At 37.2% G+C, this 15,330-nt stretch overlaps 1 protein-coding gene across 2 annotated transcripts in view; it reads right to left on the bottom strand.

Moving 5' to 3' along the window:
* arhgef40.S (Rho guanine nucleotide exchange factor 40 S homeolog) overlaps positions 1-15,330 on the bottom strand; it is a 30,914-nt gene that overhangs the window by 11,546 nt on the left and 4,038 nt on the right. Inside the window, exons 2-13 of one of the 2 annotated variants that reach the window (XM_041577083.1) lie at positions 13,061-13,258; positions 9,271-10,981; positions 8,991-9,173; positions 8,766-8,880; positions 7,935-8,031; positions 7,416-7,505; positions 5,856-6,002; positions 4,084-4,170; positions 3,047-3,174; positions 2,818-2,956; positions 1,088-1,296; positions 220-433 (exon numbers count right to left, since the gene is read on the bottom strand). In XM_041577083.1, coding sequence (XP_041433017.1) covers positions 220-433; positions 1,088-1,296; positions 2,818-2,956; positions 3,047-3,174; positions 4,084-4,170; positions 5,856-6,002; positions 7,416-7,505; positions 7,935-8,031; positions 8,766-8,880; positions 8,991-9,173; positions 9,271-10,981; positions 13,061-13,258 — 3,318 coding nt within the window. The remainder of the gene's footprint in view (positions 1-219; positions 434-1,087; positions 1,297-2,817; positions 2,957-3,046; positions 3,175-4,083; positions 4,171-5,855; positions 6,003-7,415; positions 7,506-7,934; positions 8,032-8,765; positions 8,881-8,990; positions 9,174-9,270; positions 10,982-13,060; positions 13,259-15,330) is intronic. The other variant, XM_018243979.2, reaches the window with a different exon arrangement.

Here is a 15,330-nt window from a genome sequence, read left to right as displayed (position 1 = left end):
CTGTAACATTATGTAATCTTCACCATAAAAGTGGCGTTGGACTGAGGATATGCCCAATTAAACCACTATTTATATGTGTTGTCACAATGCTATTATATAAAAGTCAAAGAAAAGTAATTTTAAAAAGCAAAAATATAATCACCTTGCATTCTAATAGAGAGAAGAAGACAACTTCAATATAAAAATAGTGTTAGATTAGGAAAAAAAAGAGTATCTTACATGTTGCAAGAAGCAATAGGAGACAGTGAGGGGCTGGGATACACAATTCTGCAGTTCCCAGAGGAAATGAGTATGAAAGTTCAGGAGTTGCTCAAGGCTCCCTCGCAGCGCCAGACCAGCTGGACACGATCCTCTGACTTCCTGAGATCGGCGCAATGATTGCACATAACTCCTCTCAGAGCACAAAAGATCTAACAGCAAGCGCTGATGCGACCTATAACAAAATGGCAGTTTCAATTAAACAGCCTTCAAATGAACTCTGTATGGCTCTTAGTGCAGGGTGCAAAGTGAAGAAAGCTTACACATAACGTCATGTTTTTGCACTCTTGCACCCTGCTCTGCACTTTGCTGAATGGGACATAGGTCTTTGTGGGTCTAAGTCTAGTAACATTTTGTTACAATTTGCAAGTTTTAAATAAAACAGCTTACTTTCCACCCTGGTGAAAAAAAAAATTAAGAAACCTTGCTGTTCTGGAAACTGGGGAGAAGAAGGTCTAAACGGAATAATACGAATAATAACAACAATAAAATACAGCATATATACAATTAATTAAGGTTACTGCAGGTGTTGCTAAACCCAGCAGGGGTACTATGGGCATTCCTGAACACAGCAACCACATAATGTGACAGTTGCAAAATATAATGAAAGTAGAACAAAGGCCTAGAAAATTATATGGTTGAAAATGCTGTATTTTATATATTGTAATTACTGTACCAGCCCAGATGTTCTGCTGCTAAATAACAGCAGTGCTCTGTGCCTTCAAAATTGTGATTATGCTATTATTTGTCCACGATCTGTCAAAACTTCCCATATGCCATAGCACATATTGCAAGAATGATGGAGGTCGAATGTAGTTGATGAACTTACCTTCTTCCTTCTGGCCTGGGAATCCCACCCCATGGAGCATCTGGTCCTCTGCCATCCCCTCTACTAAGCACATGACCCCTTGGCGGGCTGCAGGTTCTGTTAGCTAGCTCTCGACTGCTGACTTCTAAGCCCCGAATTCTAACACCAACTTCTATCCTTCGACTTTCTGGTTCTGCCACATGAAATTCATTCTCCTCTGCTGATCTTAGCTGTTGGGAAAAGGAAGTTCTTTAATTTGTGGGTTTCAAATTCAAAACACATAAGTATTGCAAAATGTATTAAAGGTATGGGATCTGTTATCCAGGTATGGGATACCGCTGTCAAATTTTTTTTTTCCTTTATATTTCTTGTATGAATGAAAATCTTCACAGTCATATGTTTCTGCATAATACACTGGATCTCTGTCTTCAGCATAACACAATGGGAGGTTCTTGTTCTTTCTGACTGTATATATATACTATACAGTATGTAAAGCATATTAGTATTGCACCATACAGTATTTTGTATATTTGTATTTTGTACATATCACATGTTAACAGATATTTTATGTATTACAGTCTTAGGAAGTTTTATGCTACAAGCCAAATCTGTTGACATGTGCAAAGCTGCAGTCTTAGGGTTACATTTATTAAAGAGCTAATTGTGTATTTTTAGCGAAATTCGCTAAAATGGCAATTCGCTATAACATAGCCTATTTACTAATCGCCAGGTGAATTTTCGTTAATCCACAAATTTATCAAAGTGATAACTTTCCGATACATTACCCTTTTCACCAAAATCTGCTTTGCCTGGTTGAACCTGGTGAATTGATAAAATGAAGCTACATCCTCAACATTACTATGCCAGTGACATCACATCCTGTATTCAAAAAAGTCATAAAAAAGAAAAAACGCTGGTGTTTCTTCATATTTTAATGCGGGATTATGTTTAAGAGTAGTAACTTTTTCCTGAAACTGTCTATGCCTTATGTTTCTATCTGTTCTGGTACCTAGCCCAGCCACCATTATTTGCTTATTTGCTTTTTAATTTAATTTAATTTTCGATTTAATTTATATTATTTTACTGCATTTTAAACCATGTTTCAACCTTAATATGATACCTTATGCTTTTCTATAATTGAACTCATGCAATAACATGTGGGATTTTTCTTCATAAAATCAATAAAACATTTCAGTTTAAAAAAAAAAAGATTAGTAACTTTTAAATATATGTTATTTAAACTTTTTTAACCATTTGAAGCTCATGCCACATTGGTTTTAGAGTAGGCTCATTTGTAGGACAATAGAGGATCTCTTTTGTCTTTTTTGCTTCCTTGGACATTTTTAATAATGCTTTCCCAAGCAAAAATTCGGACCTAAGTAAATGTGCCCCTCAGAGTAGGTTTATACAGGTGTTATTGGAGCAGACCAAAGGGGGAAGTGTTGGTGAAGTCTGGAAAGTTGAGAGCAATGCACCCATATTGGAATTAAATGTACACACTGTATTGTAATGCTGCAAGGTACAGATGTTCATTATAGGATACTTTAAGATGCTGCTGGCCCTCAAGGAGCTCACTTGGAAATTGCCCCACTCACCCCCCCCCCATGCCAGCTGGTCCTGTACGAGCTGATGATGTAAAACAACAGATTTTATACTTTGTTTTTATATATATTAGGTCATGCATACTGTAATGGGTACCGTGAAGCATGTACAGGTCAGGTGTATGAAATTTATTTTGTTCACTCTCTCACCCCAAGAGACTGGTCCATGTAATCTTGTGGTGGTATTCTGGCTTCCAGTTCCTGTAGTCTCTTGTTAGACAGCTGAACTAACTGATGCAGTGCCTCATCCACTCTCTCATACAGGTCAAATATCACTGGATCACAAAGCCTACAATGAACATAACGATGTTTAACATGTCCAAATCTCACTCATTTACAGCCCCTTTTCATACTGCTGTCATCCTTTTGATTAGATTACCTCAGATAGGGAGATTTCTGCAAACTTGCAACTAGAGTTCCTCCATCCCTTTGCAGCAGCTGCAGTCTTTCGTCAGTTAGAGCTCTTTTCATGGCATCACGGTGTTGAAATATTAAACTCTGAATATCCTTATAAATCACAAGCAAATACAAAATGGATACCCGAAAATGATAGTAAAAAATCCCTCTTAACTTGTCTACACCCCACTGCCTACTAGTAACCTTGTAGATGTTGCCAGGCCCAAACATGGTTAAAGGTGGCCATACACACCACCCACAAAGGCAGGGGAATATAGAGCAGATCTGATGGGTATGGTCACGGATGGGATGAGGATCATATGAACTAGCCGATGTGGTCCTCAATCGAAGGGAAAATTAAACCGGCCCAATTAATATCTAGCCTGTTTTTGGCCAGATATCGGCCGGTGATGCCTGTTGGAAGGCCATAAACTACCAAATCGATCTAAAAGACCTGAATCAGCAGCTTAAATCTGCCCATGTATGGCCACCTTAGGTTACTAATATACTTCACTCAGTCGTAATACAGGTAAAATATCAAGCCTTGCATTTTTAATAAACTAAAATCATTCCAGCATGAAAGAAAATGATCCTTTCTTCTCACATGCGATTTGCATTGGGGGAATAAGAATTCAGATAGGTGATGCCCTAATGAACTTAATAGAGTTCGATTGATTGAACCAGTCATACAGTAACTTATTCTGAAAAAAAACAGGACAGGTATCTTCTTTGATATATCTGTCAGGTTATTTGAAACTTTTCTTGAATATTTTGATAAATGGGAAAAATATTAAAGTGCTGGAAATCTTTCTGGATATTCCAGTTAAATATTTGAGGTCTTCTTCTTTGTCTCCTTCCATTGTCCAGTGCTTTGAGTCACATGACATAAATAAGGTTTTGTAATAGAAAGACAATAAGTTTGCCCAGCAACCAATCAGCAGGTAACAATACGTAGTCACCTCCTGTGAGGTTTTAGATTCATTCTTGCATGGAGAAAGAACTGTAACAAACAGTAAATACCTGAGAGCTGTCGGCATTCAGACTTAGAGTCACATTCTCCAAAGATTGTAGGACATCAGAGCACATAGAGTACAGATTGACCAAAGACTGCAAAAAACAGGCAATTAGAAAGAGCAGAGAAAACGTAATAATATATTATTTATTAAACAGGGGCAGAGCATGTTTCAGCAAGAAAATGCTTACTTTTGTGCTTCCATGTCACAATGTGCTCCATATACTGTACGTGCACACAAAAGCCTGTCACTGTGCTTACTACACAAAATACATTTGGCTGTTTTTCCATCTGCATTTACAGTATATGTGCAGTCTGAGAAACAGCCAGGTGTACAATTGGCCTAAGGTTATGAAAAAACACTTGCTGCAGAAGCTGGTGCACAACATAGGCATTGCATGCAGTTCTTTTACTTTTTGTCTCTCGGGAATGCTGGAATTGGCACTGCATAGTCGTCAGGTATTTTACTTTGAGCCTTTTTGTCTGAAAGTGCATGGTGCACTATTCACAACTGTTTTCATATGTGTATATTAAATGCTGGTTTATTACAATGAGTTGAACTAATAAACATGCTCTGGGGACTAGATAGATGGAAATTAAGAAAGGAAAGCAGAGACAGCGGGAAGAGGAAGGGAGTTAAATGGAAAGACATTTCAACTTGTCACTAAAAATTGGGCCTATTGCTTTTTATGCATCTGGCTTATGTTACCGTTAGCAAGTCACTAGCAAGGCATGTCTGTCTCACAAAGTATAGGAAGAACGGAAGAACCAGGCCACAGCAGAAACTAGCTGCTAGTGAGGTTTATTGCCACAATATGTTTGAAGCAATACGCTCTTTATCAAGTGCTTGATAAAGAGCATATCACTCAAAATATGTAATGGCAATAAATCTCACTAGCAGATAGTTTTTGCTGTGGCCTGGTTCTTCCGTTCTTCCTATCCTTGGTATATGTGCGCCTGGAGTGGGGTGCTTAAAGGAGAACTAAAAATGAATGTGGCAAAAAATGCCATATTATATATACCGAACGTATTGCACCAGAGTAAAGTTTCAGCTCCTCAACAACAGCAATGATCCAGAACTTCAAACTTGTCACAGGGGGTCACCATCTTGGAAAGTGTCTGTGACACTCACATGCTCAGTGGGCTCTGAGCAGCTGTTAAGCTGAGCTTAGGGGTCATCGCAAATGATCAAGCAGAAAATGAGGTTGTACTGTAATATAAGCTGATGGTACAGGGCTTACTTCTTTAGTTAAGCTTTACTTAGCATTTAACAGAAGACCTTTAAACCTCACCCTCAATTATTGGGCCCTTATAGAGTATGTTTGTGTACAATGTATGTCTCACATATCACATATAGTTTTTATTATTTCTTGAGCTAAACATGGGAATCAGGGAAAGTATAAGTCCCTCTCTTGACCATTTATTGTGACTGTTTTGTTAGCAGGTGTCTGTTATATAGTTATATAGGTGTCTGGGGATTATCTGTGCACAGGTAATTTAATGATCTTCCATGCAAGGACCAAAAATGGAGTAAGGTTTTTTATGATTAAAATATTAGGCTAAACAATTGTTCAGCAGTACAAATCACTGAGCTCATGAACAAGGGAGAATATTGTCCCTTTAAAATGGGTTTCATGAAATGTGTGGGAGAATAAACAATTGGTCCAAATCACAAACAATCTGGCCTTCCAGGGGATAAGCCCCACAGTTTGGGAACCTCTATGCTATGTAATTTACCTGTGATCAGACTTTTCAAGAAATCAATGGATTGTTTTTGCACCTGGTTTGTAAGGCAGATTAATTTGGATCTCACCCTCTGAATCTTCACACTGTCAATGTGCACATAAGGTCTCTCTCCTCCAAACTTTTCAGGCAACTCCGTTAGTGAGACAAACTGTGCCAGTTCAGCAGGTAAAACCACCAGCACCTGTGAGGGGACAAAATATTGACTAATAAAGGAACCAATTAAAAAAAAAGTATAGCCTGTGTGATATTTAGTAACATATTTTGTATATTAATCTCCAGAATAAAGGATGGGTTTTAACTAGTGATGGGCAAATACATTTGTAGAGTGCTACATATACAAGCCTGTACATCAGTCCATTTGTTCTCTGTTTAACTGTTTAAAAGGTAAATGCTTTTTAAAGTCTCATTCTAGAAACTATTTGTTTTTTATCTCACCGGGCATAGAATAAGGGAAAGTTGGTTCATGGAAATATTTTGTGCCCCAAGCCCCCCTAAACAAGGTGGCATTAAATCTTTGCAGGGAACGTCTACACCTTATGGTATCCTCTGACAATTACATTGTCCTACATTCGCCTTTTCACTTTGTCAGCTATCAAAACATTGTTACATGAACCTTGTTCACACATTATCACCCATTCTGCATATTTTCAAACAAAACAAAATGCCAAATATATTTGCTAAAAAAACATTAACAGTAAGTTGACATAACAATAATAATAAATAAAATTGTAGGCTGCACAGGATATTGAATATCTTCTAAAGTACAGTATACTTTAGAACTCGATGTATTACACCTAAGTGTGATGAGGGGGCTGCCTAAATTCATCTGTTATCCAAACATCCCAAAGCAGGTTATAATTTTCAAGGTAACTGTCTACTAAAGGAGACGATTAAAGCATTTCTTTGACATAATGCATTCAGATTAAGTAAGGGCAAAATAGTAGCTAACCTATATTATGCATTTTATCTAACACGAGGCTGCTTCGAACCGTGTAAGGAGACTATCTATTTTCCTTTGTCTTTTTCCCGGATGGAAATTGGTATGGTATGCAACATAAGACTGGGTAACAGTGTATTCTGTGTGGCAGCAGTATTTATTTGCAGTATTTATCTGTAAATTATAGTTATATTATTTAAAATTACAACGGAGGGGAGAGGAAACCTGTGGATTTATGCAGGCTTATTTATGTATTTATCTCTCATGATAGATGCATTTGTTTGTTAATGTACAGTATTTGGTTAATCAATCTGTAAAATGAATTGATTGCAAAGCATTTATGATATATATACATTTCGGGGGCCATATGCACATTGCACTACACATGTATTGGTGGAGCATGTGTTAGCAGACGGTATCTGAGGTCAGAAGCTGTGGAAGTATACAGTATACACAACTTATGTATTAATCTATAATATGATATAATGAAAGAAAAATAGTGCACATACATGCAAGTCTATATGCCAAGTCTATGAGCCAATAAATCACTTTTGGACACATTTCAATCCAGTGTGCTACTTATTTATTGCAAAGACCATATTCAACAACCGGTATGTGTACTACAAGCACTAAAGTAGGATACAGAGCTTTACTTGCCTGTGCGTTGGGTATGTCGCAGGGAACTGGATCAGTACTCTCTGTTGCACAGATAACAAGGAGATGGTGTATACAGTTACGAACAGAGTCCTGGTGAACACAGATGTTTATGTTTATTGTATTAATGTATTACTATATTTATTATCCATGCATCTATAACTATAAATAATAATTTGGCTAGCACTTAATGCTTTCCCATACTGCTTACAGACTGGCATCAGCTTGTATTTATCCCCTAGAACAAGTCCATACACTCACACCAGTTCAACCCATTTTTGGATTTAGACCAATTATAAATCCCCCACAAAAAGTCTGGTTGAATAGTTAATTGAATATTAATTTCATTTTCATATTCAGTTTTGAACACAATTTCCAAAGTGTTCTGCTACTAGTGGTGTGCAGTGGGCTCATTTTACTTCCCAATTCAGTTTAGTAAAATGTAAAAAGTTTAGCAAATGGGATTTGGATGTATCATCCATCAAATAGTGGTATTTGGTTCTTACATTACACCTCAAGTACCTGGCTCTCCCATAGGTTTTGGAGGAGCTTATCTGATGTTCCTGTGCTGTCTCTTAAATCCAGGATAAGAGTCATGCCCAAATCTCGCAGCTCCGGCCTAAAACATGACAGATTTGTGGATTGAATATTTTCTGAACACACACATTTCTGACATTTTGTTTCTTTTTTGTGCATCTTTTTAGCTATATTGATAAAGGGCTTCTGTATTGCCTTTTGTCTTCTCCTGTGTATCTCTTGCTTGTGCTCTTACTGCACTACTAGACTATAGTTATTGTTAATTTACATTGCTGTTCTCTCAAGAGACTTCAAATGAGGTTTTATAAACTATCAGTTATTTATTAACCTCTGTATAATTATATTGAAAAAATTTAATGAATTGCTCTTTTGTTTTTGTCACCTGGACAGATATGGCTCTGATCTCTACTTATAGTACTAATAAACAAAAGGTGCACAAAAAAACACAGCAAGCATGTTAATAGGGATGCACAGAATCCAGGATTCCGTGTGGAATTCAGTAGAATTGCAGCACTTTTTGTAAGAATGGCATTTATTAAAATTCTTAGGTTCAGCTATAATGGGTTCAAACCCACAAGTCATGTGACTGTAATGCAATAAATTACTAAAACTGGCAATTGCTTTTTAGATCAGCTTTCTTTTGGATTTTGCTCAAATCTGAATATGAAAATTTTTCACATTAGATTTGGCATTCAGCCGATTCATGGATTTAACGCATCCCTATTTTTTATTATTCTACATCTTTTTGAAGATTTTGTATTCAAATATTGACATTTATGTCCGTCATTACTTTCTAGTTATGCCACTGATTTATACCTGAGCAAAGAGTACTGATATAAGAGTACATGTTCAAAGTCTTTCTGGGTATATGCTGATGTTACTTTCTCTGGAGATGTAATCACCACAGCCCTCTTATCTTTGTCCTGTCCCCCTGAAAATAAAACAAGGATACATTCTAGATACTGTGACAATAATATTATTGTGAAGAGTTTACAAAGATTTTATCAAGACTTTTTCCAGCCAAGATATAAGACTACATACCAGTCAAGCAAAAGACTCCCAGCTCTAGTACATCCCATTTAATATCTTTATAGAGGCACTTAAACTCCACAGTGAGGTTCTCTTGTGGCAAAGGAATCTGGGAAAGCGAGATATTTGGTTCTGTGCAAAATTCTAGAGAGAGTAGGTGATCTGATTGTTTTATAATTTGTGGACCAGTTTCTTCTGAAAAAGATTTAAACAATTAAAAAATATATTTAAAAAGCTGATTTTAAGACAACAACACACTTCTTTGGTTAGTTTACTGAACTGTATATCTTACCCAGATCTCTTTGGTCTATTCTCTCTTCACTGTCTTTTTTATCTTCTCTATCATCTGATTTATAGACAGATTCTGTTCCCTCCTTCCTCAAATCAACTTTTGATTGTCCTGTTTTATGAGCACCTTTCTTTACTTCTGCCTTCGGAAGACCTTTGCCCCTCTTGTTCTTTTTCTTCCTTCTTCCCCTCCCTGTTTTATGAGGCGTTTCAATAATCTTAGCCCAAGTAGGATGTTTTTCTTTTTCCAAAATCATTATTAGTTCATCAGATGGTGCCTCTTCTCCTGCACATGCCTGCTCCTTTGAGGTCTCCTGACCATCTGCCCATGTTCTTTCTCTTCTAAGTAGTGACAATCCCTGGGAAAGAGACGTTTCCTCATGTGTTCTCATTTGATTCTGGTTTTCAGTTAAAAATAGCTTGGAGCTGTCTACCTGGCAATCAGATTGGTATTTGTCCAACATGTCTCTCTGAGTAAGCTGCAAAGTTTCACTTTGGTTCTCTTCAGATGGATTTTGTAAGCTGTCTCTTAAGAGCTCTTTTTGGCAATCTGTAAAAATGTTTGCAGGATTTTCAATGCATGGGGTATCCACTTTTACCTCAGAGGTATCTCTTTTAAGAGAGGATTGTTCAAGCATCTTTGATAACATCTCATCTTCCGGAATGCAGCTTCCAGAAGTATTTCTCTCTGTTCCACATTTTTGCGTATCATAGGCAAATGTACAATCCTGAGTGACCCATACATGTGCATCTGAGGTAATCCGAGCCTGTCTCTCGGAATGAACACTGTTTTCACCATGCCTTTGCAAAAGATCCACACCTTTTCTCCATTCTGCCAGCAAATCATCATTAGCACATTTTGTTGCATCAACTTCCCAGTAACTTTGCTCCTCAACTTGTGATTCTTGCTCTTGAGTAGCTCCTATACAAGATTGTTCTTCCCAAATATCCTGAGATTTCCCTTTTAAGGTGCTCAAAGATCCGACTTTTCCTGGTCTCCTTGGATGAAGCCAAGCCTGATTTGCCTTTTTCTTCCCTTTCTTGCTAGGAGCTGTCTTAGCTCTTAAGATCCATGTGTCTCTTTGACTTTCTTTTCTTTCAGCCACTACTTTTTGAGGTGGACTCAGCTCAACATATTCCCCTTCTGTGCAGTCAATGACAGACCTGGAAAGAGAATCCATCAGTGGTGAAACAGCTCCTTCTTCTTGACCATGGTACAATGAGAGATGTGCATTGACACTTGGGTCTACAAGATCTCCACATGTAATACCTCCATCTCCAGGGCTCCGACTCTCCAGGGGAGGTATAAGTGGCCCTGGGGGGCATTTCCTACCTACAATATACCCTCCTTTATGAATGAACCGTGGATAAATCACTTCAGACCATGGTAGGCGTGTCACTTTCTCCTCCACTGCAGCAAGACAATTCTCCAGCCTTACTGCACTGCGGTCTTTATTGATGCTGTTAAGCCATTCAGCAGAGAACAGAAAGGTATGGGAGCTTTCTGGGACCACGATTTCTTGTACTCCACTACCATCTTGAGACAAACACTTCAGTACAAGGCGGGGGGAGCATTCCAAGTATGGCACCACTTGCAAGTAGAAATCCCTAGGCTTTAAGAAATGCCATGGAAGGGATGAGAGCTGCACCAAGATTTTCTCCCCAAGGCATAGTGGCCAGCCTTCATGAAAGAAAAGAAAGCCACTGTATTGTGACTGTAATAAAATAAAAATGCAATGTAATTACATGGCTGAAGTAAGTGTATAGAAAATTCATCAAGATTTCAATTATATTCTACAATATACATACACTTTCTAGAGCCTTGGAAATAACCGAAAGCCAATCACTTGAAGACAATACTGATTTTTATTCAGACAATTTAAAGGAGGGTTTCACCTTCCAAATACTTTTTTTTCCAGATCAGTTGTTTTCAGATTATTCACTATAAAGGAAGATTTTTTTTAATTGCTTTCCAAGTTTTATTTTTTAAATAAAATGTTTAAATTGCGAAATGTTTTAACGTTTTACCAAAATTACATTTTAATGTTTCTGTCTCTGGTGTTTCAGTCTAGCAGCTAAGTATTCCAGATGCAGAATCTGAACAGTTACAATTTGTTACATTAGTTGATACATTTGACAGCATCTATGGGATATTAGCAACTATTGTATCAATTACAAAAGCTGCCTTTCTTTAAACTCAGGGATTCTGCTCAGCAAGGCCAAAGATAAGAAATGCATCAACTAATGTATCTAATTAGAACCCCCTTACTAGAGCTGCTTCAGAAAGACACAAGAAGGTGAAAAATTAAACTTCAATATTGGTCATAAATACAAAATAGAAAGTAACTGAAAAAACTATTTATTTCTGATGAACTATATCTAAACAACTGGACTACAAAGAGTGTTGGAAGGTGAACAATACATTTTAATGACTAAAATCCAGTTTTTTATGAAAAGAAAATCGATGCTTTAAGACATTGAAGAGATCTGTAAAACTAGAATATTGAGGTAAAGTCTGATGTCAGTACATCATTATTAAACCCTATTTAATGGAAGTAGATACTGTAACTATGTAGAAAAATACTGTTTACACACACACTTCACAAGGTCCACAGACTGCGTTCTTCAATGGGAAGGTAACCAGATAAATAGCTCACTGACACAAGATAACAGCTCTTTGGTACATATGAGAATATCACTCAATAATAAAAATCCAAGTCCCCCTGCGACTCCTCCAGACAGTTACATTGAGTTGGAGAAACAATAGCCTGCTTGAAATCTGGTTCTTTCTGAAAGCACAGGATCAGGCAAAATGATCTGAGATGGCTGCTAACACACCAAGTAAAAAAAATATACTTGTTGGTTCAGAAATAACATTTTATATGGTAGAGTGAATTATTTGCAATGTAATTTAGAAATAAAAATTACAACAACACAGATAACAGTATTTAATAATATAGGTGAATGAGATGCCTTGCTGGGTGATCTAGCTAATACAACTGTCGTGTGTTTGTTCCAGTTGATCTCAAAATGGAAATCTGGGCAACGCCTCATCAGCAATTTTTTAAGGACACATTGGCCACTTGGAAATGAAAATATTTGAATTCTCGTGTAGAGAGCAGCACAGTTTTACCACTAAAATGGTCTATGAGTGGCCAAAATTAACAGTAATCTGCAGATCCCAAACATACTTTCCCTACCCTTTCCCTACCCTTTCCCTACACTGCCCATGACTAATATTGCTTCATGTAGATTCAACTGTGCATCTGCCCAACGTGTTGAAACAGATGGTGGCTTGTCGCAAAGTTCTAAGTGTTATTTTCCAGATCACATGAACAGACTTGGTTTGTTTTAAAGCTCTAGGAATGCTTAGAAACATACTTGCATCTACTGATGTGTTCCAGAGGTTGGATGAAGGTATTTACATGTAACATGTACAACATGTGTTGCTGCAATTCCTATAATACTGTTATGTTTCTCCATGGAAAACCTATAATGCACGAGCAGGATAGAGGCTCTGTGAGACCTGAAAAAATGTCAATAAGTGCCTATTGCAAGTTGGACTAGCTCTGTAAATATCATTCTTGTAAATGTTCTAATGCTTTTAACCCAACAAAATGCACAAATAAAAATACTTTGAAAATTGAGTTACTCTTTGTACAATTTGGGTTGTTTTTATAACATTCTGGCAGTTAATCAAAGGTGACATAGAGTTTATTATAGGGTTGTTTATAGTAAGACATCTGGTGATGGGGGAAGACAGACTGTGTAGTTAGTATTGCAGAGGTACTTACACAGGCTTGATTTTGTACATTCTGCAAGATCCTTTTTGCTGGGATGAGGAATTCCAGTGTATATCTCAGAGAATCTTCTCTATATGTTCTTTCCAGCACAGAGAAGACCTGAGACAGGAGTGTGGGGGCTGTCACCTCAAACGGGGGGTACAAGGAGGACAGAGCACTCTGCAGACAATCTTCGACAGACTGGGGAGTCTAAAAAAAAAGGAAAATCTGTATTCCGTACTGCCGTTAAATATAATTTTACATTTGGTTTCTGTCAAGAAATAGGAAATATATATAAATATATGCAAGCTTTGCCATTAAATAAAAATGACTTGTATGAGTAGCAGAGGGCATACTGATAAACAAGGCCCTGTAGGTTATTAGGAGCGTATCAGGTAGCCAAATATAGCCACATGTTATAAATTGAGCTTTTTGTTAAAACAGAAACACAGCCATTTTATGGATCATTGTGTGGCATGTTGTGTTCTGGATTCTGAGCCAGTTGCCCAAGTGTTAGACAATAATACTTATTGGTGCTCACACTAACTGCCAGAATGACCTCACACATAATGATGCAATAACAGCAATCTGAATATTCTGTTCGTATTATTCTTTGGGACTCAAAGCCTAAAACTTCCCATTCATTGCTGGTAATAATTTTTGAAGGGGAGGCAATGAACACTCTATAACCCAAAGCCAACCAATGTCAACCCAAAAAGTACAATTTTGCCTAATGAAAGAAAATGTAATCCCTGTATTAAGCAAATGTTTCACCTTTATTTAAAAATAAAAAGTATATAGAATATGCAGTTTAAATGTAGACTAACTGTTAATAAAAATAGTAAATAGTGTAACTTTGGGAGGCACATTCATCAAAGGTCGAATTTCAAATTCATGTGAGTTTTTAAAAACTCCCTTAAACTTGGATGAATTGAATCAACCCGAAAACTCGAATCAAATTCGAATTCGATTCGAATTTAAAAAACTCTATTTGAGTTTTTTTCTGAAAAAAACTTGAATGTCATGAAGGCTGCAAATAGCTACAAATTGATCCCTGGACCTCTAGCAATTCGACAGGTTTTAGGTGGCCAATAGTCGAATTCAAAAATCTTAAAGGCCTAGAGTATGATAAATCTCGAAAATCGAATTCGATTTCTTTTAAAACTTGAATTGAATTTGAATAACTCCCTAGTCTAATTTGTTTAGTTTTGACCATACAAAAATTCAGAAAATTTTAATTTCGAATTTTCAATTTGACCCTTGATAAATCTGCCCCTTGATGTAAATACATTGTTTTCTGCCCTTAGTTTGTCTAAGTCTTTCCTTAACATCTTCCAGCTATAACAGAGAAGCCACTTCTATGAGATCTCCAACACATGTATCCTTCTTATAAAGAGCTGCTGCTCTAGAGGTCAAATATGCTGTCAACTTTGAAAAACAGCTGGTACTTTTTATCTCAGGCTTCCACTGAAGAGGGAAATGATTCTGCCATGTGTGGAAATGACACTCAACACATTATATCAGTGTTTATTGATCCTACCTACTGCTACAAGTCAGGGCTGGATCAAGGGGTTGGCAGAATAGGCATATACTTACTAGGCAATACCCTCAACTGCCGCTTCATCCTGAATTTGTCTCTGAAAGGCTGATTGGGAGCAGCCCACTAGTGAGCAAGAAAAGGGTGGGGGGTCTGTGATGTAAGAGGAAAGGTGAAATGTTTTGGCAAGCAGTAAGGACTGATGGGTGGGCAAGTAAGTGAGGGGTTAGCAAGTAAGAGCAGGTAAGGGGGTATGAGATTGTTGCCTTGATTACTAGTGCTTCTTGGCCCAGCTTCGCTACGAGCAACACATAAGTGGGTATATGCCACTGACATCATTTTGATCTACAGCGGTACCATCACTGAGAAAAATTTGTTTCAGAAGGTGAAAAAAGAAAAACGGTCACACATAGAAAATAGAAAGTCTTTGGAAAAAGTAATAATCTCTGGTGATCTATCTGAAAACAACTAGTTGTTTAAAGGTGAACCACCCCTTTAAGTGAACTGTCAACAGCAGATATGCAAGCCCTTGCACACAGTAACTAGGCCTATCTCCATCACTACATATTTCATTTATCCCAGCAGTTTTACACAATAATATGAAAAAAAAATAACAAAGCCAAATGTTATTCAAGTTTTAAACTTTGTGGGTGATAGAAAGAAAAAAATGTGTTAGATAAAGTTGAATTTCTATTTGGATGAGACACATAAGTGAGGAGCATTGTGTGGTGTGTTTTTGTCTAGA

The sequence above is a fragment of the Xenopus laevis genome, chromosome 1S (genome assembly GCF_017654675.1).
Source record: "Xenopus laevis strain J_2021 chromosome 1S, Xenopus_laevis_v10.1, whole genome shotgun sequence".
Lineage (NCBI taxonomy): Eukaryota > Metazoa > Chordata > Amphibia > Anura > Pipidae > Xenopus > Xenopus laevis.
This window is presented reverse-complemented; position numbering and strand designations above follow the sequence as displayed.